Source organism: Herpailurus yagouaroundi, unplaced genomic scaffold (genome assembly GCF_014898765.1).
Source record: "Herpailurus yagouaroundi ecotype Mexico unplaced genomic scaffold, PumYag 205, whole genome shotgun sequence".
In the NCBI taxonomy this organism is placed as follows: domain Eukaryota; kingdom Metazoa; phylum Chordata; class Mammalia; order Carnivora; family Felidae; genus Herpailurus; species Herpailurus yagouaroundi.
In genome coordinates, this window is record NW_024412436.1 from 3166606 (window position 1) to 3193221 (window position 26616).

Below are 26616 nucleotides of genomic sequence, written 5' to 3' on the forward strand. Positions count from 1 at the left end.
TGTGTGTGTGCTGTATTCTACTTGGGATTTTCTGAGCTTGTATGTGTGGTTTGATTCTTTCCTTGTTTTTAGAAAATCCTTGGCCATTATCTCTTCAAGTATTGCTTCTGTCCCTTTCTGTGTCTCTTCTGCCAGATTTCAGTTATACCTGTTAATCCATATGATATTGTCTCATGGCTCTTTGATACTGTGTTGTTGTTTTATTCTTTTTATTTTTAAAATTAAAAAAAAATTTTAGTTCAATTTGGAAGATTTCTATTAATCTACCTCCAGGCTTACTTATTCTGTCATTAGCTATATCACATCTGCTTTTGAGCCCATGAAGGTTTTCTTCATCTCTGTATTGTGTGTGTATGTGTGTGTGTATTTAACATTTCCATTTAATTCTTTTAGTATCTTTTTCTTCAAAATTCTCTGTTCATTCATATTACCCATTTTTTTCCAGTAGAGCCTTTAACATATTAATCATGTTCAATTATTACTAAATAATAATTCTCTGATATGATTTTAAATTCTCTGATAATTATACAGGTCATATCTAAGTCTGGTTCTATTCACTGCCTTCAGTGGGATATTTTCTTGCTCTTCATGTATCATAATTTTTTATTGAAACCTAGACACCATGTGTTGATTAGTACAGATTGAGATAAATATTATTTATGTCTGGAAATAAGCAGACTTTATTTTCTAAGCCTTTAGTCATTCTTGTCAGGAGTTACCTTCCACGTCTTATGGGCTCACACCCATGTAGCATTATGTTGTCTTTGGTATGGGGTATTGGTTGCCAGAGGGTTTTTCTCAGTGTTCATGTTCACCCTCCACTTCAGACTTTCCCAGTGTGTCTGTGCCTCAAAGAGGACCTCTCACTTCATTTTAACACTCTCTCAGCAATGTACTGCTATTACTTGTTACTTGGCTTTTGCTAATATGGTGCCGGGTTCAGAGAGGGGGAAAGAGGAGATTTTTTTGTTGTTCTGATTTAGCCTTCAGGCAGTCTTAGGCTGGTCCCATGCCCATAGTTATACTTGTCAGCAGTGGGCTTCCGCAGTCATCCCGTCAACACCTCTCCTCTGGAAACAGAGGAACGGAAAAGAACAGAAAAGAACCGTTTCTTTCCCCCAGCTGCTGTGAGTCTTTACCTGTGTTTTGGATGTGACAGGTTTTGTCGTATTTACCCAAGAAGCTTAATTAAGTCTTTTGTTTTTTAGGGGAAATAGGAGGAAAAGATCTGGGCAGCATTTTATGCCTCTTCCCTAATGGCAGCCGTTCCCCTCCCTGAGGCCTCCTCGACTAAGGGGGAAGTTTTCTTCCATGTCCTGTTCTGTCCCCAGTTTTTCTTGTGACCTTCCGATCAGGTCCCAGAAAAGACCTTGCGAGTGGTTGCAAACACCCTGAGCATCTGCAGCGTCACATTTCTATAGTCAGGCTTCTTCACAATTTATTTAAAATCTTCCATGCAATCTTCTCTCCCAGTTCTGCGGCAACTCTGTTTTTTTCCAGTGAACCACCCTGTGTATATAAACCAGCGCTCATGGCCCTTCTCTCCTTCAGGGTACCTACCTTCCTTATATTTCAGGCCAGTTGATTTCCTTGGAACCTCAGCTCTTTGATGTTTTGTTTTGTTTTCTTTTGTTTTGTTTTTTAAATGTTTATTTTTGAGACAGAGACAGAGCATGAATGGGGGAGGGTCAGAGAGAGGGAGACACAGAATCTGAAACAGGCTCCAGGCTCTGAGCTGTCAGCACAGAGCCCAATGCGGGGCTGGAACTCACGGACCGTGAGATCATGACCTGAGCCGGTCGGACACTTAACCGACTGAACCACCCAGGCACCCCAATGTTTTTTGTTTTTTTTTTAAGTTATGATTTTATATCTGGAATTTTCTTCCAGTTAGGGTGGGAACCACATCTTGTCCAGATTTTTATATCCTAAAAGTAAGTTTGAAGTTCTGCCTTTTTTCTTTTTTCTTTTTCAGAAGACGGGATATACTTTTTATTCACTTTTATATCTCCCACCCTGTCCAGCACAGGGCCAGACACATAGTTCTGCCTATTTTTCTTAATCACTATGCCTCTACTTGACTACTTCCATAGCATTTTAATTAATCTCCCTATTTCTATTCTTGCCTCCTTCCAATACATTTTCCACTTTGTAATCAGAAGGATAGTTTTTAAAGAGTTCCTTGAATACTGAATCTTCCATATCACCCCAAGGCCTTTGCACATGCTATTTTTTTTCCATCTAGGCCACTCTTTCCTCTGCCTCTTCAGTTACCTTTAGATAACTTCTGTTCATCCAGGAGATTATTTTTCCTTAGAGAAGCCTTCTTTGACAACTCTTCACATTGAGATTATATCAGATCCACTCATATTTTTTCATGGTACTGGCTTTTGTTTAAATCTTCTTAAGTAACTGTATAATAATTTCTTTATTTCACTCCTTCTAGAATATAAGCTCCATGAAGACAGGTATCATTTCTCCCTTGTTCACCAATACGTAACTGGGACTTAAGTTAAAAAATATTTGTTAAATGAATAAATGAAGCTTAAAAAGTTGTTATTTACTGTAATCAGTGAAGCTAGTGATAGAATTATGGTTCTGTATAAATTTGACAAATCTTTTTCACTGACCTCTATGGAAATTGTAGGAAGGTAACAAAATATTTACCTGGCCTACTCAGAAGATTAAACTAGGAGAAAGGGAGAACCAAAATTAGAGTCTTTGGAGATGGATTTGTACTTTTTAATGAAGAGCTCTAGATAGGATTACAGTGTGGCTGTGGAGTGAAGATAGAGGTCTGAAGGAAAAATCATTGTTGGTTTGTCAATTTAGTATTTTTTAAGAAAACCAGTGTTCACCGCTTAGCATGGAATGAGAGGGAAAAAGGTATATTGAGGGCTCAGTTAGCAATGTGACTTTTATGAGGTCAATGAAAGATTGCAGTAAAGGTATGGCAAGGCAAATAAATGCTTTAGTTTTCTAATACAAGAAAAGTAGAGCAACATTACTCATAAGTCTTTCGGTAATGATCAAAGAAATGTAATTATTTAATAATTTCTCTCCTTTTTAGCCATTGCTTTGTGACAGAGGTGTGAGATATTTTTATAGCCAACTTGTTTTGATTGCTACCTTAAGAAAAGTGAATATTGGGGCACCTGGGTGGCTCAGTCGGTTAAGCGTCTGACTTCGGCTCAGGTCATGATCTCGCGGTCCATGGGTTCGAGCCCCGCATCGGGCTCTGTGCTGACAGCTCAGAGCCTGGAGCTTGTTTCAGATTCTGTGTCTCCCTCTTTCTCTGACCCTCCCCTGTTCATGCTCTCTCTCTGTCTCAAAAATAAATAAATGTTAAAAAAAAATTTAAAAAGAAAAGCGAATATGGGGCTTATGTTACCAAAAAAGTTCTGTTTTCTATGAGTTCTCACTGTAAAGCAGGCTTCTCTCGAAACAGTTTTATGATCACCTAGAATGAGGGTGAGCAAACTTCTGTAAATGGCCACGTAGTCAATATTTTAGTCCTCATTTGATGTATTTATTTTTGGTTCATGTGGTCTCTGTTGCAGCTTCTCCTCTCTGCTGTTGTAGCGTGATAGCAGTCATAGTCTGTAAACAAATGAGCGTGAGTGCGCTCTAATAAGACTTTTTTTACAAAGACTGAAATTTGAATTCTAAACATTTTCATGTGTCATGACATATTATTCATTTGATTTATGTTCAACCATTTAAAAATATAAAAGTCAAAACCATTTTTAGCTCTTTAGCTAGTTTAGCAAACTAGCCATAGTTTGCTGACCCCAACCTGGAGTTTCCACTGTTACTCGTAGACCAGCTTCTCTCCTGAGGTTTTGTTTTTTGTTTTTTGGTTTTTTTAAGGTTTATTTGTTTTTGAGAGAGAGAGCACAAGTGGGAGAGGGGCAGAGAGGGAGGGGGACGGAGGATCCTAAGCAGGCTCCCTGCTGACGGCAGCAAGCCGGACATTGTCTGCGGTCTGAACTCCCGAACCGCAAGATCGTGACCTGAGCAGAAGTTGGAAGCTCAAACTACTGAGTCACCCAAGTGCCCCTTCTCTCCTGAGTTTTATAAGATTTTCAAATATCAGATGACTACCAGGTCAAATTAAACATGACAAAAATAAATTTTTTTTTTTTTTGTCCTCTTTGCCCTATACCCGCTTTTCAGTTTACAGATCTTAGTTAATGCACCCACGTTCTCCTTATTGACTGTGCAGAAAAGGGCTTGGGATTGCTCTCCTTAGATAGGCCTTCGCACAAGGGTGACCCGTGGCTGGCATCTGGGAACTTGGATTTCAGGCGTGTTTCCACTGTTCCCTAACTGATAAGGGTCTTTTACTGTGCCTAAACTGTTTGCACAAGCAATGTGGTTTTTGCTAAACACCTGCTTTCCTTCTGGGAATCTAGAATTTTAGTTTGTGCTGGCATAGGGTTCCTGTGTGACCAGCCCCCAATAAAAACCTTGGGCACTGAGTTTTAGCCTCATTTCAATATTGAAGCACATCCTGGATGACTGTGTGGGGAGAGGATTCTAGGAAATTTACACCTCTGGACTTTGCCTCCATGTGCCTTTTCCCTTTTATGATTTTGCTTTGCCTCCTTTCATAATAACAAATGACAGTCACTGTCAAGGTGACTGCATGCTGAGTCCTGTGAGTCCTTCAGCAAATTACTGAGCGTTGGGGTACTCTTGGGGACCCCCGTCACATTGACCAGGACACAAACCTGAAAGTCATCTTCAGTGCTTCTACTTCACTTCTCATTCAGATGCTTTGACCATATCTCCTAAACATCTCTCAAATTATTTCCTCTTCAACCTCGTTGTCCTTTCTTTGATTCAGACTCCAATCACCTCTCACTTGTCTACTGCAAGATATTCTTAAGTGCCTGCTTTCGATCTCTACCTATTGCAGACTATCCTTATATGATGTCCCTTACTCATTTGTTTGTGTCCTATTCTGTGTATGCATATGTGTACATATGTATGTATGTATTTATATATTGATCTTTATGCTACTAGTCTGACCACATCACCCTCTGGACTTAAAATCATTCAAAGCATTCTTCTTAGCACTAAAAGTTTTTTGTGATTTGTTCAACATCTATTTAATAGGCTCCTGCCATTCCCCAACTTATATTTTATACTATGTCCATACCAAAGCACTTGCAGTGCCCCAAATAAGCTATTTTATGCCTAAGTGTCTAGCCACTAGCTTTTCTACCTGGATCTCCATTGCCTTTCTTAACCAGAGACTAAGTTATTAGACAGTTTTAAAAACTTTATTCCTAATTTGAAGTCTTTTCTACTCTTCTAGATAGCTTGGTATTCTTTCCATGTTGCTTCAAGAAGACTTCATGCATTCCATTTTTATTATATTGGTTTTTGTTTTTGTTTGTTTCTTTAGAAACAGCGTGTGCACATGTACTTACAAGAGGGGGAGGTACAGAGAGAGAGAGAGGGAGAAAGAGAATCTCAAGCAGGCTTTATGCCCAGCGCGGAGCCTGATTGGGGCTTGTCTCACGACCCTGAGATCATGACCTGAGCCAAGGTCAAGAGTCAGACGCTTAAGCGACTAAAGCCACCCAGGCACCCCTATTACACTGTATTTTAATCATTTGTTCTATTTGTCTGCTCTGTTTTTAGACTGTGGAATCCTTAAAGGCTAAGACATGATCTTGTTTGATCTAGCACAGGGCCTGGCACTTTGTAGGTGACATTCAAGAATGTGTTTTCAAAGTCTCAGTGTAATTTGGCTTCAGTTGACACTCTTAAGTGAAGGAAGGATGGGATAATGTAGAAATATGTGTTTTCTCCTCAGAAGTGTGATTTTACAAAAGTTTATAGATTAAAATGAGTAAACAGATTAACACATAATTATAAAATAGATATACCTAAGGGTAAGAAAATAATTATTTGCAATCTTTTTTGTCGTATTGTACAACTGAACCTCACTGCATTTGTATTATTGTATTACATAGGTGGAAATGGATATTGTTGAAAAACTGGTAAAAATGATACCCTGTGAACATGAAGATCTGCTGAATATCACCCTACGACTTTTACTCAACTTATCCTTTGACACAGGACTGAGGAATAAGATGGTACAAGTTGGACTGCTTCCCAAACTCACTGCACTCCTAGGTATGTCTTTTAAAATCTAATGATGGGGTTGCTTGGAATTTCCAACACCATTGGAAAATTGAGCTCTGTGTTGAAGTCTGAGCAAAAATCATTCTGTATATGTTCTTTGATTGGGAACTCAATACTAAAAATAAGCAGAATGAATGAAAAATGATGTGAGCCAGGATTTCCATGGTGCTATAGAATGAAGGAATAGAAACGTTTAACTCTGACTTCATTTGCCCATGTGAAAGTGAAAAGATAAAAGTACTACCAAGAAAGCAAGAAGGAAAAATTACTTTCTCTTTAATAGTATTTTTAAAAGCAGGTATCATTTAATTCTTGCATTCTGCCATACTGTTAAAATATTGCTTTTGAATACACAAATTTGGGGAGCCTTTTTGTCATTAAGTTGAAAAGGGCATTTTTTTAATAGCATGGGTTAGAAAATATTGCATTGGCACATTTAGTTAATAGTACATTGTTTTCTTTTAACTGTTAGCAAGATAACTATATAGCAAAGATGGATTGAATAATTAACTCTTAATGCTCACACATAAGGCTTCTTGGAAGAGGATTAAAAAGTCCTTTATCATCTGTTCAATGTCTGTCTTCATAGGTACTTGCTACTCCCCAACAGATAACTTTATTATGTTTATACTGCACATATAACATATATTGAACATATATTATACTGAACTATACAGTTCTCTAAACAAGCTCTTTATACCTAAGTACTTGTCCACCTGCTTTTTTTCTCTACCTGGAATGCCATTGTGTTTTTTAACCAGAAAGTACAATTCTTACCCATCTTTTAAGACTCCGTTCCTTTGTTCAGCACTGCGGTTTCATTTCTTTTTTTTTTTTTTTTTTTTTTTGTAGCTTTCTCCTTGTTTTCAAATACTTTTTTAACTGTTAACCACTAGTAGTGTAATAGAAGAGAATGATTTAAAATTAAGTTTATTTTTAGCTGTCTAATATCTATGAATCTAGTCTCTCACTGATATCATTATTTTCTTTATAATACTAGCAATAACATTTATATTGAATGTTTACTGTGCCAGTCATTTTGTTTTGTGCTTTCTTTACATTATCTCGTGGAATCCCTGAGATCTTTACTCACATCTACACAACTGATAAAAGGCACAGCCCACATTCAACCTCAGTGGTGTCTGTTGCCAAAGTTGGATTTCTTAACTACTACATTAAACTACACTGTGTAGTATATTAAGTAGACCATGATTAAGTAGAAAATCCAATTCTGCAACTCCCCTTAAAATAAAGGAAGTTTTCAGGAAACTTATTTCTTAATCCTTTTCTCAGAATAGGAAAACCTTTCACCACTCAGTCCAAGAACATTTGGCCTATTGACCAGTCCACAAATATTGCATAGGACTTTTATTATACAGTGTAGAAGGAACTCTGTTGAGAAGCACTTTCAAAAATTGCTTTTGTGGAACCAAAGCAATACATTTAACAAGGAAACAGGAAAACTTGAAAAGTAAAATTGATGGCACTTTGAATTTAATTCATGTAATCCTTTATCTAGCATGAATCTAGCAGAATTATGTATCAGATATTAGGTTAGATTCTCAGTGTATGCAGATGAGTAAGTTATATTTCTTGTCCTGAAGGAGTTCATAGGCTATTTGGTTTATTCTGTATTTAGTGACCTACTTTTATGAAACAAATGATTTAAGAGAGATTTGGGGGAAATTACGAACAGGATACGCAGTCTATATTTTATTAGCAAATAGTAAATTTTGTGATATGAGATATAGCATTTAATAAAATAATTTCTTTCATCTCTTCTAGAGCTCAATTTCTGGAGTCAGATTGTCTTATTAGAATTATGGCTGTCTTCTAACTATGTTGTGTTGGGCAAGGTACCCAAACTCTGACCCAGTTTTTGTCCATCTCTAAGATGGGGATAATAATTATAACCAACTTAAAGTTCTTTTGAAGCTTAAATGGGGTATTGTATTACGGAGTGCTTAAAATAGTACTTGACACATAGTATCTTCTTAATAAATATTAGCTATAAATCATTTTTTTACCATCATCACCATCATCATCATTACTTAAAGTGGACATTCTATAAGTGTTGCTGACTTACCTTGATCTGAATACAAATACCTTCAAATAGGTATTAGGTCTTTATTGACAAACTAGGTAGCTTATTTATTTTTACTCTCCTGGGATGTGTGCGGTTTGATTCAATTTCAATGCAGTAAAATGTTGAAGATCTACTATGGCAAAACCCAGTGTTAAGCACTATAGGAAAATATTTTTCAATCTATGGATATGTTGAAATTCAAAAGAGAGAATGTTTCCTTACTGGTCCTTCATTGGCAAAATGCCATTTGAGATGCACGTTGACTTTAACCAAGGTGATGTTTATAAAGGAAGAAGAATAGAGGCTGTAGAAAGTATTTCAGGTAAAGTGACCAACATTACCTAAGGCATAGATGGTGCTAAGCCAGTGTGAGGAACAATAACTAAGAAGATAGTAGGAGATAACTTTGAAAATAAATGGGGTTTATGTTCTTATGTGGTATTATGAAGGTTAAGACTATGCTAATAAGTTATACTGAATTTAGCTGATGGTGGGAATCATTGCAGGTTTTTAAACTAGTTGGGTCACAGAGTACTGCTCTAGAGAAATTAATCTGACATTATTCTATTGGATGGACTAGAACTAGAGTCTGCAGAAGAGCATAATAGTCTATGTAACAGCAAGACCAGAAGTACAGAAAACATGGACTAGGAAAGAGGTAGTATGTCAGATGTGAGGCAAAAGAAATACATATTACAGGTAGACTTAATGTGACATGCTTACTTTTTGAATGTAGGTGATGATAGGAAGAATTCATACCCCATGACTGTTAGAAGTCTAGTGCCAGGGACAGAAAAAGAGAAGTGTGAGGGAAGTAGTTTGAGGAAGCTAGCAATAGATTCAGTGTGAGACATTTTGGAGACAAGTAGAAGCATAGGTCTATAGGTCCGGAGGGGTGAGGGTTAAAAAAGGAACACTTACCTTATAGAAGAAAAGTGGGAAGAGGAAACCACCAAAGGAGACATAACAGCCAGAGAAATGTGTTTATTTTTTGACAAATACATAAAAAGTATATCAAGTTTAGACCATTACTGAGAAGCCATGATAATCTAGGACTCTTCATGCTTCAGAGATGAGGTTTTGGGTAGGAAGAGCAACTGAAAAGTGTTTACCTTGTTTGAGTTATTCTTTCAAAGTGTTGTTACTTCGTTATTTTCTTTGAAATATCATGAATTCCTAAGGCATCGGATTTTACCTCACCAAGGAAAGTAAAAAGCTAGTATTATTCAAATCTTGCATTACATAGGTAGAAGTAGAAGATCTGAAAAATTTCTACCTCTGTTATCTGTAAAAACAGATTAAAAGCAGAATGATTTTGTTGAGATGCTTATGGGTAGCTTACCTTCATAACTTCTTGGCTTACCTTTGTATGATAAATAAAATAGGTTGATAGTTAAATCCTCACAAGAACAGCCACAAAAATTTTCTGGGAGAACAAATTGAAAAATATATGGAATGGTGTTGTGATTTGAATAATTGTTAAAAGTGTACAGAAATTTGGGTACAGCTCAACTTTTTTGCCATATGGGGAATCAGTATACTTTGTAAACTCATGACAACTTTGATCTATCTGAGGACTAATAAGTAGGCTCTAAAATCCTTCCTCTTTAGGTAAAGATTATGTCCCATCTTTTCTTCCCTTTTTGTTCACTGCTCACAAGTTATTGAATTTTAACCTAAGCAATTTCTTTCTTTTCAAATGTTCATGTATCTTTTGCTTAATAACTTTGTTTAGTTCCACCTTTTCATTCTCTACTTACAAGCCATGGAAGCAATGGCAATCATACATAGTAAACAAAAGAGAATATCTACTGATATTCCAGGGTCAAGGAAAGGGAGAAAATGTACATATTGAAGAGAAATTAAAATATACTAGAGAACAGTGACTTCAGCTTCTGTAAAATGCTTCAGAATGCCTATAAGTATTTAGAATATACAGGTTTACATCTGTTTACGTATCATACATTCTTTTAATTATTTTAAAGACACTTGTTTTCTACTTTTTCATTTAAATTATGAGTTAAATAAGCTTCTGTGGGCCTTTTATAAGGTGAGCCTATGGGGAAAAAAAGCATTTCAAATTCCAAATAACTGACTTCAGTGTGAGTTTTTAGAACATAACCATTTTGTAAACTTTATAATTGTTTGTATTTATCATCGTCCAAAAATGGCCCTTTTATTCATCACTTCCCACGAAAAACCTGTCAACTGTATTAGTGGAAGACAAGGCTATGATTATTAATAAGCAACCTTAAGATCCCAGTACCTTAAGACACATCAAAGATTTACTTCTTCCTCATATTATATATCCATAATAAGTGAGTAGAAAGTGTTGGTCCGTGTCACCATCAGAGACCAAGACTAACAGAATCTCTGGGTCACCATGGCACCAGGGAAGAGAGAAAGAGAAAAGGCAGAGTTGTAAACTTCTCTTGAAGACTTCCACTCTGAACTGACAAATATAATTTTTGCTTACACTTGGCAGTGATAACACAAGTCACATGGCCATGCCGAACTTTAAAGGGTTGGCAAATGTTTGGAAGGATTAGAACTAGAATATTGGTGCGTTAGCAACCTAACAATCCTGAAAGGTATTTTCCAGTTTTTCTGAATTTTCTTTTACTTATTTTTTCAGATTTTTATTTTTATTTTTTATTTTTTAATGCTTATTTTTGAGAGAGAGAGAGAGAAAGAGAGAGAGAGAGACAGGCAGAGATAGAGGGAGACACTGAATTCAAAGTAGGCTCCAGGCTCTGAGCTGTCAGCACAGAGCCCGATGTGGGGCTCGAACTCACGAACTGTGAGATCATGACCTGAGCCAAAGTTGGACACTTAACTGACTGAGCCACCCAGGCGCCCCAGATTTTTATCTTTAAGTAATCTCTGTGCACATGTTGAGGCTCAAACTCAGAATCCTGAGATCAGGAGTCACATTCTGTGCTGACTGAGCCAGCCAGGCACTTATGAATTTTATTTTAGCTGAGTTTCCAGGATTACCAGAATCTGTTAAAAAAATACATCCTGAGACATTATAGCAATACTACCGTATGTAGTGTATCTAACTACTATAGTACCAAAGAGCACATTAATTAAAAGCTAGAATTCTGGAGCCATACTATATGACTTTGAATATTGGCTTCATCTGTTATTAAGTATGTGATACTGTGTAAATTATTTAACCTATGTGTCCATTTTCTCATCTTCAGTATATAGATAATAATGCATGTTAATAAGGAAAGGTTAAATAAGAGTACAGTGTTAGGAAATTATATGGAATACAAACTATAGATATCCAAGGAATGGGTCTTTCTGATAAAGTTTTCTCAGCTTATAACATTAAGGGTATTTAATCATTTTATATAAAGTTCTTTAAAATTGATTACATGTTTCTTTTCATAAATGTTTTCTTAAATGTACTTTTAATACCATAAACGTCATTTAAATTTTTATTGAGAAGTATAGTATGGTGGTTAGTACGATGGGCTTTGGAACCAGAGTACCTGCGTTCACCTGCTATATGAGTTTTTTTAATCATTGAGTCAAGATAATTTATTATACAGGAATGTAAATATTACTGTGCTCAACTATTTCCCCTTACTAAATGGCCTCAGAATTCCATGTATTTAAATGTTTTATGTACAGGTTTTCTGTTTTCCCCTCTTATTTTTAGCTGTCACTTCTCATTTCTTCTGTTCCAGAAGCAATTCTATAGCAGCAATTTTCCTCTCTCTAATGATATATTTCTAATCTCTTGTGGTCTTGGGAACTGACAACTGAGCTTATTTGAAGTGTATACTTTGTTAAAAATGAATTCCAAATGAATGCCCAAAGGGTTCTCTTCCCAGTAACACACTCCTCATAGTAAGGTTTATTGCAGACTTTGTAACATTTCTTTTAACTGTGAAGAAACCTATTTTGCTTGTTCTCTGTGCTGTATCCAAAGAAATTGCATTGAGTGTATAAATGATTTGCTGATAAGCTATTAATAATAGAATAGTCATTTTTATACTTGTTAATGTATATGTTACTTGTGTGGAAAAATAAATCATTAACTCCTAACACAATAAACTAAATTTCTCAATTGAGCAATTCAGTGATATATTTAATATCTCTGGTCTTTGGCCACTACAATTATATAGAAATTGTAGTAAGGAAGCATTACACAGAGCATAGATTTTAAAGGGATAGGATATAATTAGTATAGAGCAATGACTTTCAAACATCTTTACCCCAATCTATAGTATAGTTTACACTACAACCTAATACTCACATGTGTATGTGATATATATATATGCATGTGTATATATCCATATGTGTATATTTATATACATTACATTTTACTTCTTACATCTATTACAGATTTTAACATACGTAATTTTTTAAAATGTTCACAAAGCAGTATTTACCATTTCTGTGTGCAGTGAACTGTATTTTCTATTTATTTTCTGTTCATTGTTTATTCTCCTTATGACTTATATTAATTTTGTGTTCTGATTGATTTGACATTCATTTGGAAAACATTGAACTATGGGAAAGTGATTAGATTTCTTTCCCATCAAATGTTCAGAAATCTTAATCACTGTCTCTGCTGGATTTTTTGTGTGTTGAACAGTAGATTATCTAAATTCTTCTAGGTTATTCTTGGCAAGTAGTGATGGGAGTGATTCCATGGAATTGAAAATTTTTTTAATGGAAAAAACCTTTTTTAAATCCAGTATTTGAAGAATTTGGAGTACATTTTCTTCATTGTAATCACGGAGAAGGAATTAAAGAGAATAGAGTAGAACATGAGTGGTCAGGTTGGTTTTTTATTAGAAGGAAACTCAGTTCAGGTTGATAGAGGACTGAATTAAAGAGTTACCTATTTTATGTATAGAAATTGTTTATTTTTTAAAAGATGCAAAAAATGTAAAGCCACTTTTGTAGGGCTACACATGTGGAGAACTTTTCAGAAGTGATTTTTAAGGGATGCTGTTTCAACTGGAAATGCTATCAGATTTTAAGTAGGTTTTCTTTACTATTATTTGGGGACCCCATAACTGAAAAATCTTTTTGTATTTAATGATAGATTATTTTAACTAGAGTACAATGAATCATGAATCTTTCAGGCTCTAATAAAGCTGCGCTATATGAACATTTAATCCCCTTCTCTTGCATCCTGAAACATTTAACTAGTACATTGCGACCCCTGCTGTTGTCAGAATTGCTGAATAACTGAGAAAAAAAAATGTAATTGAGGAAGATTTTGTGATCTGACTTACTTTTAAAGGCAGAGAGGTTTTGTTATAGCTCATCTGTTTCGCCATGTGAGGCTGAGTGAAATGTTACTCAGTAAAACCAAAAATTAGTTTAAAGTATTGTCATATAAAGCATTTCATTTAGGGATTTTGAATTTAGCTTTTCTTTTGACATCAGGGACACAAAAAATCGATTAATAAAGAATTTTAGAAATCATTATTTAAAATTTTCTTTCTCCACTTTTCCTGAAATTGATTTGTTTGAATAGTTTTGATCCTTTGCTAGGCATAGAAGTTCCCTCAAGGGAATAAACCTTATAAAATGTGTAGGTCTCATCCTACATATATGAATTTTTGCATTTGTTAAAACAAAAATGGACTAGTCACAGCCAGCCTGATGGTTAAAAATGTTTCAAAATTTTTGTTTGGATCCATGAAAACCCTTGTATCTAAGTATCCCTTTGTTTTTTTTTAAATGCCACCAAAATTATTCCATTCTTACTTCATTTTTGATAATGTTACTTTCCTAAGATTTCATAAAGGACTCTAAACTTACCTCTGCTTACTATTTCAGTATCAGTTATAAAATCTTTTCAGTGTTATTCATTCCCATGCTTGACACATAATTTCTTAGGCGTAGAAACTTCATAATACCATCTGGGAGACCTGTCATAGCCGGGGGTTTCCACAAATGTGATCATATGCAAATTGAATTGGACCTAGAAAGTTTGCCTTTATTTAGCCAATTGTTAGTTCAGTCAGGTTTTTTATGATATAGAGTTAATTTTTTTTAAATGTTTAGAGATTTTTGGCTCATCTAAGAATCAAATCATTATAAAAAAAAAATTCTCTGTCATAAGTTCTTAAGCCATTTGACCTTGCCGTGTCTCAAGAGTGCTTCCTTATGTCAGAATATCCTGGGTTGGGAGTTGGCAAGGAAATGCTTCGTCATAGTGTGTTCTTCAGTTTCCTGGAGAATGCACTGATAGTGTTTCAAAAGTGATTTGAAAACTAAATGTTCCTAGCTTTTCATCTGATGCACCAGACAAATGTTTTTGCACCTCTCAGTTGCTCTGGCTCCGATGATTCATAAGCTAATAAGTACTGCTTGATGTGCTTGGGGATGATGTTAAGTAAAGGAGCAAGCATGAGTCCCCAACTGAAGTGCATTCTTTGGGAGAGCCTACCTAGTTCATCATGAAATAGTTTGTACAGAAAGCTTTAAACATCACATAATGGGAGAGATACTTTATTACAGAATGCATAATCAATATTAAAAAAAAACTGTATTTCACTGGTAAACTCTTTTGAACAATTTTGAGTTTATTTACAGTATTCTTTTTCCTTTTTGAATGATATTGATATGTATTTTAAAGTGAGTAATGTTCCAAGTTTTCCTGTCAGCTTTTCAATTTTTAACTTGATTTTCAAAAGGACTTAAACTCAAGGGAATAAACACACGCATAAAATGTGTAGGTCTCATCCTACATATATGAAATTTTGCGTTTGTTAAAACAAAAATGGAATAGTCATAGCCAGCCTAGTGGTTAAACAGATTAGATAGCTACCTATAAACTATAGGCAATCCTCACTTCCCACAGTTTCTCTGCTATTTTGTAAGTTTTCCCTGTTTATCAGGAGACTGTAGGAATTCAGTGGTTACAGAGCATCAGTTTTCAAACTTTGGTCTCAGGACTCTTTTCACTCTTAAAAATTATTAAGGACCTCCAAAGCACTTTTGTTTATTAGAGATTATATCTAGAGATATTTACTATATTCATAATTGAGAAAAAAATTAAATATTCATCTTAAAATAACGAAGTTGCTACACCTTAACATAAATATGTTATGAAAACTCTTTCCAAAACAAGACAAAAATTAGTGACAAGAGTAGCATAATTTTATATTTCTCAAATTTCTTTTTTTTTTTTTCATTTTGCAAATTTCTTTAAAGTCAGGCTTAATAGATAACAGCTGGCTCTCCTAGCTCCCTCAACACTCTGTCGTGGTATCATATTTCGTATATGTCTTAGCCTCTTATGAGAGAATGTGAATTTTAAAAAGGAAAGTAATATATTAGTATTGTTATAAAAATTGTGTGACTTTGGGGATCCCCTTTAGGGATCCTCAGGCTGCACCTTGAAGACCAGTGAATTAGAGCATTCCTTTAAAGCTTTTAATTCCTGTTAAATGCATACATTCCTGATTGTAATAATACACCAAGAGTCTCAAATTAGCAGCTTAAATCCAGCTAGAAGACATGTTCGGCTTTACCAAAATATAGTCTCTTAATTTTATCTTTGGATTTCTAGGCATGATCCAAACTCTCCCATTCCCCTGAGATAAACCTTACTTTCTGTAGACGTTTCATTATATTTCTTGCCTTGCCCTTTAGACATTTTGAGTGTTCAGCCACTCACATCTTAGAATCATTTTTATCACTTTCTTTGGTGCTTTGTGAAGAAGGGTGGGGAATGTATGACATGATGTAGGAGAGTGGAAAAGGAAGACCCTGAGCACAGAGGGACAACAGCATACAGTACATTCTGGATAATTAACCAATACTAGACTTTTCATGCTGCCCAGCAGTCATACTACATTTTCTTCTTTATCTGGTCCTCCCACTCTCCTAAGTGAGAGTTTCATTCCTATACCTTCTCATAAATCCAACACCTCATGTTCATCCTAGGCTCATTACCTTGTTCTGTTCCTATTTTCACTATAGGAGCAGTCAGAAAAACTTCCATGAGTTCCTGTTGCCACACTTACCCTCCTACCTCTGTCTGTACTTGGCTTCCCTCACATTATTCTGGATGAACTTGCTCCTAATCTCATCATCGACCAACATTCCCTCTCCATCCCATTCCCTGTCACCTACTCAAGGTTCTTGCTCCAGCAGTTCTCCTCCCTTGCATTAATTTTTCCCTCTCTGGAAGATCATTCCCATCGACATATAAATATGCTACTATTTCTTCCATCTTAATATTCTTCTTTACTCTCACTTCACTCTTTCATCTTTCAACTACCATCCCATTTCTCTTCTTCCCATTATTGCAGAATGCCTCAAGAATTGCGGTCATTTCCTATCTCCCAGTTTCTCTCTTTTTGCATGCATTCATATCTCTTCTTGTCTGCTCTGTGCTCTTTGCATCCCACTCCCTCTTTCTCCTCTCTTCTCTATCCACTCTCAATTCCCCCCCTCCCTCACTGTTCTACACTTTTTAATCTTTTCCAGTTGGACTTTCACATACACACACCCCCCACGGCATCACTGTGGTCAAGTTCCAGTGACCTCTACGTTGCCAAATCCAGTGGTCAATTCCCAGCACTCCTAGTACTCCATCAGTAGTGAACATTTGGTAGTTTCTCTCCTCTTCTTTTTTCATTGATTTTCCAGGACACAGTACTCTTCTGGTTTTTCCCCTAAGTACCCAGTCCTTCTCAGTCTCCTTTTCTGCTTCTACCTTATCTCCCCCGTCTCTAAACATTAGAACACCTTCCAGGGCTTAGTCCATAGAATTTTTCTCCATCTATACTTGCTCCCTTGGTGACTTCATCCATTCTGTTTAAATACTCTGCCTATATGGACGACTCCCCAATATAAACAAAGATAGATAATTTCCACTGTTTTCAGTCTTTTCTCTCTCCATAAAATGGAAACTTTGTAATTAACCAGCCAAAACTGGGGAAGTTCTCCTTAATTTCTCTTTTTCCCTCTTACCCTCCATCCAGTCTGTCTGGGCAGTCAGCTCTGTCTTCAAAACATAGCTGTTACCACCCTGTTGCCAGCCCCATCTTCTCTTTTCTGGCTTAATACAGTAGCATCCTAACTCGTCTTTGTGCTTCTACCCTTGCCCCACATTCTCTCCTTAACACAGCACACAGAGTGATCACGTTAAAATTTGAGTTAAATCGTGTCATTTCTCTGCTCAGAAATCTTCAATGACTTCCTATCCAGAGAAGAACCAAAGTCCTAACAATGGCCTACAAGCATTTATATGTTCTCTGTCAGCTCCTTACCTCTGTAACTACATCTTCTAGTACTCTTGTTTTTGTTCTTTCTGCTGAAAACTCATTGGCCTCCGTGCTATTCCTTGAACCCAGTAATGACACACCTACCTCATGACTTTGACACTTCCTGTTCCTTCTGCCTAGCATGTCATTTTCTAGTTGTTTGCACAGTTCATTCCCTCATGAAAGGGCTTTGCTCTCAGGTTATTCTCTTTTTCCTTTTATTTTTATTCATAGCACTTAATCACCACATGATCTATCTTTCATGTAATTATCTTGTTTATTGTCTTCACCACACACCCACTATCACCACCGTTCCCATTGGGTCCCAAAGACTATAAGCTGCATGAAAATATGGATTTGTATCAGTCTCATTCACTCCTACATTTCCAGTGCCTACAACAATGTCTAGCACATTGTAAGTTCTCAGAAAATATCTGGTAGGTGGTTGGATGGATTAATGTATGAAAGGAGCGCATGAAAGGAATGACCATTAAAAGAACTGAGCTTGAGTCTCCTTCCTTCCCTTCACCCCTTATTGGTTGGGTGACATTAGGCAAGTCAATAGGTGTGAGCCTTTTGTGCTGTTTAGAAAATCCATCCCACGGGATTGTTTTGCAACTCTGATGAGAGAATTGATATCTATTTATTTCATAACTAAAAGGCCTTATACAAACGTTAGTTATGATAAGGTGGAAGAAAAGGAAGGGAAGGTTTGAGGGTTAATGGTCCCTAAATGAAAAAAAGATGAGCACAGTAAAAAGTCTTCTTACCTCATAGTTTTGACTATTCTATGCCTGGTTATAGGGGGTTTGTTGTAAACCTTGAAATAGCACTTGGATTTCACTTATATATGGTACAGATATCTTCAGTGAATTTTGTGATTCAAGGCAGGAATCTTCTAATACAGTGATAACTCAAAGTATGGTCCACCAACCAATGCACATTCATAAACTGTTTTTTACTTGTCTGAAATGAGTAAATCCAGAAATTAAGAATCAGAGTTTAGACAATTTACAGCAACTTATGTATATAATATTATGTCTGCTGAGTACAGTACATTTTTTGAACTTCTGTGTTGCATATATTTTCTTTAATTTTGTTTTCAGTATAATTTATAAAAGTGTTGGTCTCTGACACATGGGAGGAAAAATAAAAACTTGACCCTAAACCACAGGTAGTTTGAGAAGCACTATTCAAATAGATGAAAAGACAGGTTTGATCTTAGATTAGCATGCTGTTCTTTTAAAGTATTCAAAAGCCCATACAAGCACCTCTATGTTTATAGCAGCATTATTTACAATAGCTGAGATACAGAAGCAGTCCAAGTGTCCATTGATTGATGAATGGATAAAGAAGATATACACACATATACAAACACCACACACACACACACACACACACACACACAGTGGAATATTTTCCAACCATAAAAAAGAATGAAATATTGCCATTTGCAACAACATGGATGGAACTAGAGAGTATAATAATAATATTAAGCGAAATAATTCAGTCAGAGAAAGACAAATACCATAAGATTTCACTCATATGTGGAATTTAAGAAACAAGACAAACAAGCAAAAGGAAAAATTAAGAGACACATCAAGAAACAAACTCAACTGTAGAGATCCAACTGATGATTATCAGAGGGAAGGGGGTGGGGGGATGGGCAAAATAGGTGATGGGGATTAAGGAGGGCACTTGTCCTGATGAGCACAGGGTGATGTATGGAAGTATTGAATCATTATATTGTAGACCTAAAACTAATGTAACACTGTACCTTAACTAACTGGAATTAAAATGGAAACTTTTTAAAACCACCAAAAAGCAAACAAAATAAACAAAATAAAAAAACAAGCCAAAAACCCAAATGTTGAATCCAGCATCACAAATTACCCTGCCTAGGGATACTTCTTTAGTTCATTTATGAGCAGACAAGAGAATGCTTCCTAAAAAAACTGAGGAATTCGTAGTGTTACCTTAAGATGTTGGTAGCTTTTCAATATATATATAGTAGTATAGTAATAGCTAAAGATCGAACTCACACTCAATAAATATTCATCATGTGCTTAACTTGCATTAGGCACATTCACACGTGATTTATGAATCTCTGTGCAAGTTAACTAAAAAAGTTAACTAGCCCAGACATCTTTTTCAAGTTGCCCTTTAATCACCAGAGGCATCAGGTCATTGATACATGTATAGCACTGCATACAACTAGTGCGAAAGTTTGGTCTGTAATTTAAATCTTGATTTAAATTTCTAGCTGTATAACTTTTGACTCTTCCAAATTTGAAAGTTGTGAGCATGCTAATTTACATGACTGGTTTGTGCTGAAACTAATTTTATTGGTTATGGCAGGAAAATTAGGATTCTGAGATTCAGTAGCACATCGTCACGCCTGTTTCACAGTTCCACATGAATCATTTCAAAAAGGACCCAAATTTCAGTCACAGCATTGCTGGACCATATTGTCTTCACTGCAAGATAAATTAGGGTTTCCAAGGTGTTCTAAATGGATATAAATGTTTCTGCATTCTGTGAGTAGACCCAGAATGGTTTTGAGAGTAGGAATGGCACCTGATTCATCTTGGTCTAGATTACATTAGGTAATCTGGGTTTCAGGGCATTTTCCAAGGCTGTAGAAAGATTTTATCAGCGTGTAGCAAGTCAGACCAGGTTAAGAGTTAAGTGATAAATGTTTGATTTCTTCCGGTTGGGACAAGTCTGATTTCCCTTATTGTGGGAGATCACCAGAGCAGAGACTGTTGGACTCTAAACTTTGATCACTTAAAAATTAAGGGTTATTTCTTTTGACCATTCTGTCATATGTCCTTAAAAGAAAATTGAAACAGTTAGGTTCTGAACACCTTTGAAAGTCCCCCATAATATTATTTTTCATTATAATTAATGGCTTAATTTTTATTTTATCAAAAGGATCCTAAAATTAAGAAATAAAGCACGTCTTTATTTTGTGGAGAGAGTAATATGTAGTACACGACATTTTTTTGGCCTGTTTATTAAAAATTGGTGGGAAATTGTCAGAATAATGTTTTCTAATTAGGAGGTGTTTTCCAGTTTTTAAAAACTAGGTTGCCTTTATGATGGTTTAAGAAACTTAAAGCAGACTTTTTAAAATAACTTCATTTGGCCTGTTTATTACAAAACTGTTATGGAATTTCACACATCTGTTTCAGTATGCAGCTCCTCATAGACTACTGCACTGTTTCTCAATTTTAATAGGCCTCATTTATCCTATAAATAAACCTACATTTTCTTACCTGATCAAGTGAGCAAACAATAGGGGTCAGATGTGGCAAACACTTTAACAAAAAGCACATGTTTAGCCGTCAGGGTGAGGTAGAGTCATATCAAGATTGCTTGAAGTTATTAATGGCAGTAAAATTTATGCTTCCTCCTGTTTTCCCAATTAAATCAAGAAGCCTTTTTTCTTAGGATTCTTCTATCACCAGCTGGTTCCAATACTCTGTGTGTGAATATTGCCTGGGGTGTCTCCATTTCTACAAGGTAAAAGCTGACCGAAGCACATTAAGTCAATGGTGTGGACCTGCAGGCTAGAAAGCAGCCATTGTCAAGGGCTTTATTTTGGTCCCTATCGTCGGTACCGCAAGAGTGCACATTTTGTAGGGTGTGTTATAAGTTGTTATAGTATGCTTTAGACATAACAAAAGGCCACTATAGACCAGGTAATAAAATAATTAAAATATGTTGCAAATATTTGAAAAATGAACTATCTGGCAGAATGTGCGGTTGTACATAAAATGAATGAAAATGCATCAAAAGTATTTGATTTTAGAGTACTTAGTGACTATGTCTTAATGTGACTGAGCTGTTGAGCTTACTGGTAGCTTTACAATTTCAGTTTTTTATAGTTTTTATATCAAGTCATTGGACACAAAAATCATTTATCCATGAAACCCTGTATCCCAAGACTATTGTTACACTTGTTTTCATACTGATCGTTGTAACCTACATTCTGTAATGTTCCCCCTTCAGCTCATGATTAAAAGCTCTTGGTTTTTATCTGTTCATCTCAAATCTTTATACTGTGAACAAATCTATTCTAAAAAGGAGACTGTCCAGTATAGTTGTAGTCTTAAAAATGATCTCCTCAAATTCAAGTTTAAACTAAGGCTGTCTGCTCATACTGAGCATATATATCTTATCTTCTCCTGGGGCCTTTGTGACTTCAAAGGGAGTTTTCTACTTTGAATGAAGACATGGAGTGCAAAAGAGAATGGGAATCTGGCTAATAACGTGGCCCATAACTTGTGTTCTCACTCTGTTTTTACAAAGTGTTGGGCTGGGTCTACTGCAGAAGCGGAAATGTGGCTTTGAGTTCTGGTGTTCAAACTCATATTTCTGCTTGACTGAACTGTGAATGGAAAATCCCAAGTGTCTTACAAAATTAGTGACTAACTGGTGTTTTTACTAATCACTTCGGAGATGAAAAACTGAAGACATTTTAAAATTCAAAACCCATCAGCATGCGTTTGCCCTTTAATTGGCAGAAAATCGATCATGAGAGCAGTCCAGAGAACGTTTTTTTTCCCTCCTTCAGCTGCTCCAGCTGAACTACAGCTGCAGATTTTTTTAAAAAGGAAAAAAAAGTCTTGAATGTACTTTATAAGTGCAGTAATTCCCACAAATCAGTTACTGGAGTTAATGACCAGTTTGTTAAGGCATTAACTGCCCTCAGCTGGGAATGACCAATTTGGGGGGAATGGCTGCACAACTGCTAAGATAATTCACTAACACTTTCAAATAATGATCCAGCTAATTAACGGTGAATTCCTGTGGAAATCCTATCGAGGTACTTATGACCTCTGCGTTTAATAGCCAGTGAGTTCATCATGATTCATGTTTATTACCGTAAATACCAAAGGAATCATAATGACTAGGCCATTTTTTTTCCACCCTGGCCTTATTACTTGAACAGATTTGACTAATCCACCTCTAGTCATTAAGGACCTAGTTCTCAAAAATATTCAGTCTTTTCACTGCTCTGCTCAAAATTCACAGGGCCTTTGGTGCTATGCCAGCATACGGACTATTGGCAGCCTGTTTTTACTTGGGAATAATTGATGTCTGTAAGTCTTAAAGGAGCCCTTTTGAAATGCCTGCCATTTGTAGGATGTAGAGGAATCATAGCTGGTTAGCTGCAGTTTATGGTTCTTAGTCATGAATTCTTATGGGAGAATCATACCCCCAAGCCCCAAATTCATTTAGGATATACAAGATTTTTTTTAAGGTTTATTTTTTAAAAACTCAGATATCCTTTCTTCCAATCAAAGAAGATGATTAGCTTATAATGAAGGATAAGCTCTTAATTTTACTTGGACCATTTAATCTCTCTTAATGACTGTTTATTGCTATGTGATCTGCAAATTAGCCTTTAAGTAATAATAAATGTTGACTGCCAGAAAGCCATTACTTTTTGTGTGCAGCTGTGTTTGAGGAGATGAATTTAGGTTATTTCCAGACATCTTCCCACTCCGGGTATGCACTTTTGTCCTAAAATATTTTGTCCTTTTTTTACAGCTGTCAGAATATCTGCTAGATGCCATAAAGTTATAGGCTGTATTTTCATCAAGCAACTAATCATTTATGTAATAATTAATGCTTCAGTGAATAATTACAGTTATATACTGTAATATATTGCAATCTTCATTCATATATTGCAGTTCTTTAGTAGAGAAAGGAAATACGTGATTTGCAGCAATAAGATGTGAATTAGAATCATCAAGGTAACATGGGTTAGAAGATCATGTATAGGATATTTACATCTTTTTTCTGAGTTAAAGGGCAAATGTCAGTTTCTGTATTTTTAAATTCCCTAAAAAAATACAAAAAAAAAGGAAGAAAATCAATTTTTAAAAAAGTTTTTGATGTTTATTTGTTTTTGAGAGAGAGAGCGAGCGAACAAGCATGGGTGGGGGAAGGGAAGAGAGAGGGGAAAACACAGAATCCAAAGCAGGCTCCAGGCTCTGAGCTGTCAGCATCCAGAGCCTAACGCAGGGCTTAGAACTCATGGACCCGAGATCATGACCTGAGTCAAAGTCAGATGCTTAACTGACTGAGCCACCCAGGCGCCCCAGAAAATCAATTTTTTTAATGTTTGTTTATGTTTGAGACAGAGAGTCCATGAGCATGTGAGTGGGGAGGGGCAGAGAGAGAGGAAGAGAATCCAAAGGGGGCTCTGACCGCTGACAGCACAGAGCCCGATGTGGGGCTCGAACCCATGAACCGTGAGACCATGACCTGAACCAAAGTTGGACACTTAACCAGCTGAGCCACCCAGGTGCCCTGAAAATCAAATTTATAGGTATTTGTAAATCACGTGATTGGGCTCCAGGGAACATTTACCCAGACAAAACCAGAAGACATATCAGCAACTTGTGTTATATTGACCTGTGAGTACAATATTGTAGTCCCTTAGATCTGTCATCACCTCCTTTCCCACTTTTCGCAAGGAAAAAGAATACCTCTGGTGTAATGCCTGTCATATTTCAGTTTCTTTTGTTCAGTTGTGCTCGGCCTAAACAAGGGGGGAAGCATGGGACATGCCACTTGCAGGTAAATAAGTAATGTAGCTAATTGTGAGCTTTGTCTGCAGTGTTCTTAGACTTCTGCCTGGTCCTTTCATCTTCTTGATAGCCGATCACCTGTATAGTTTCCTACTCCAAGACTGAGTTTAAGTTCTATTGCAGATGCAGAAGCATGAAGAGGGGTGAGAGATTCACAGTGTGTTTGTGGTAGTGGTGGAAGACGAATGTGTACTGAATCTGTATTTTGATTATGTTCTTTTCTCAAGTTGCACTCTTATTAAGGAATTTATAACCCTGTAAGAATGAGAGAATGATGAAGGGCTCCTATCAGATAGGGGTCACTTAGTGGAGTCTTGTAGTAAGGTAACTCTCTTCAGCCCATACTTTGGGAATAGTAAAGCTTTACGGGAAAGTGACTGAATAGAAGAACAAGTGGCTTAGCTGCAGGCTCAGAATATACCTCTGGACCCTGCCTAGCTCATCTTGGAGGAATCTCCGCTGCTTCTCAAGCCTGCTTTATTTCTGACTATGATCCGATCTTGAAAAGAGAAAACCCCACTGTGTGTGTTAGGGGCACACGATAGTACTGTTCTGTTGGTAAAACAGAAAAAAACATTCTTGTTCACATAATAATTATAGTAAGAAATGATATGTATTGAATTGGTTTATTACTGTGTCAGACTCAGTACTACTAATTGCTTTACTAGAATTCTCTTAACTAATCCTTATGTAACAACCCTTTGAGTTAGGTACAGTTGTTATATCGATTCCGCTGATGAAGAAATTGAAGCACGGAGAGTTTAAATAACACTCACAGGCTCTATCTCAGGTGCAGGAGTCACAGATTGAACCCAGCCTGTCAGAGCCCGAGCTCTGAACCACAGTGTTATGCTACCAGGGCCACTCATCTTTTAAGCTTCTGTAGCACCTTGTGTTTTTTCATAAACTCAAACACTGCCTGATGGTAGCTCTGGTCCAGTTTAGTGAAAGTGAGCTTCAGAACTGCTGAAGATCTAGTCCCTGAAACTGCTGGGGGGATAATTCCTTTTGTCCCTGTCAGGAACTTCTTTGGCCCTTCAGAACCTACTGTATCTGGGCACAGGTCTTCCGGTAAACAACTGGTTGTTGTTGTGCATTTCATCTTTTCTTCCCCTCTTTGGCCACCTTCCCACTGTCTTCTCTAAGACTCCCAGGTCTCATAGAGTCCCTTCTAATTTCATCTCCTTCCTGTACTATGTCAGTAAGGGATAATGATAATAACAGGAATCCCACAAACAGGCTTTGTAGTCGCATCTAGATTTGAGTCTCAGATTCATGGTGGTGTCTCCTTTGGAAGGATTCATAACCTTAATGAATATCATTGCCTCATCTCCAAATCAAAGATAGGATCTACCTCCTCACAGGGTGAACGAGAAAACATATGCCTAACATACAGTAGGAACAGTATCACTGTTGGCTTAACCCTTTCTCTTTCTCCTTTCCTCAAACAAATACAGTTCTAAAAAGATTGGCTGTCTGCCAGGCTTTCAGGACAGCACTGCTTCCCTGGAGATTCCACCGCAGGCCTTCAGTTTTCAGCATGCATTGGGGCATGATTAGCATTTTAGGTACATATTATGGGGGGGGGAGGGAAAGATGATGGGAACTGGGGACATGTTCAGAGGTGTTTTTTTGTTTTTTTCTTAATAGTGGGTCACGATAAAGAAGAATTAGGAAGGCATTAGAGAGCTGCAAGGAGTTTTCACCTTGGGCCACGAGTGTAGAGAGAGGAGAAGAGACAGCACACAAGAGCAGACGCAGGACTGGCTGAAGAATGAATCTTTCTGTTTCTTGAAACTAGATATTTAGTTATGTTGTGAAAAAAAAAATGAGTTATTGCCATATCTGAGATCTGTTTCTTACATATGTGATTCATCTGCTTTTCAGAAATTATTTTTTTTTTTTAATTTTTTTTCAACGTTTTTTATTTATTTTTGGGACAGAGAGAGACAGAGCATGAACGGGGGAGGGACAGAGAGAGACGGAGACACAGAATCGGAAACAGGCTCCAGGCTCCAGGCTCCGAGCCATCAGCCTAGAGCCCGACGCGGGGCTCGAACTCACGGACCGCGAGATCGTGACCTGGCTGAAGTCGGACGCTTAACCGACTGCGCCACCCAGGCGCCCCTCAGAAATTATTATTATTTTAGGACTCTACTCCAGGCTTCCTATTCTATCACGTATCCTATATCTTTGATTTATCCTTAGGATATATTACCATTATATAAATTATATTATCAGTGTGTATTATCATTAGCTCTAAAGGAGCTTCCTTGTTACCTATCTTATCGAGTACAGATCTCTTAAAAGTGAATCTTTTCTCTCATCTTATATGAATGATGTACCACCTTAGAACAGTTCTTAGAATTCTTTTCATTGACACCAGCAATAGACTCTCCTCAAGCATGGACCATTTTATTCCTGTTTCCACATTGAATTCTAATTTGTTTGGTGATGTACTTTGATCTTGAAGAATCTTTTTTTTTTTTTTAATTTTTTTTTCAACGTTTATTTA

The 26616-nt window shown here is 36.6% G+C and overlaps 1 protein-coding gene across 2 annotated transcripts in view; it reads left to right on the forward strand.

Annotated features, from left to right (window-relative positions):
• The window catches only part of KIFAP3 (kinesin associated protein 3), a 177713-nt gene that overhangs the window by 73353 nt on the left and 77744 nt on the right, over window positions 1-26616 (forward strand). For both annotated transcript variants that reach the window (XM_040451611.1, XM_040451612.1), the window contains one exon: window positions 5988-6150. In XM_040451611.1, coding sequence (XP_040307545.1) covers window positions 5988-6150 — 163 coding nt within the window. The remainder of the gene's footprint in view (window positions 1-5987; window positions 6151-26616) is intronic.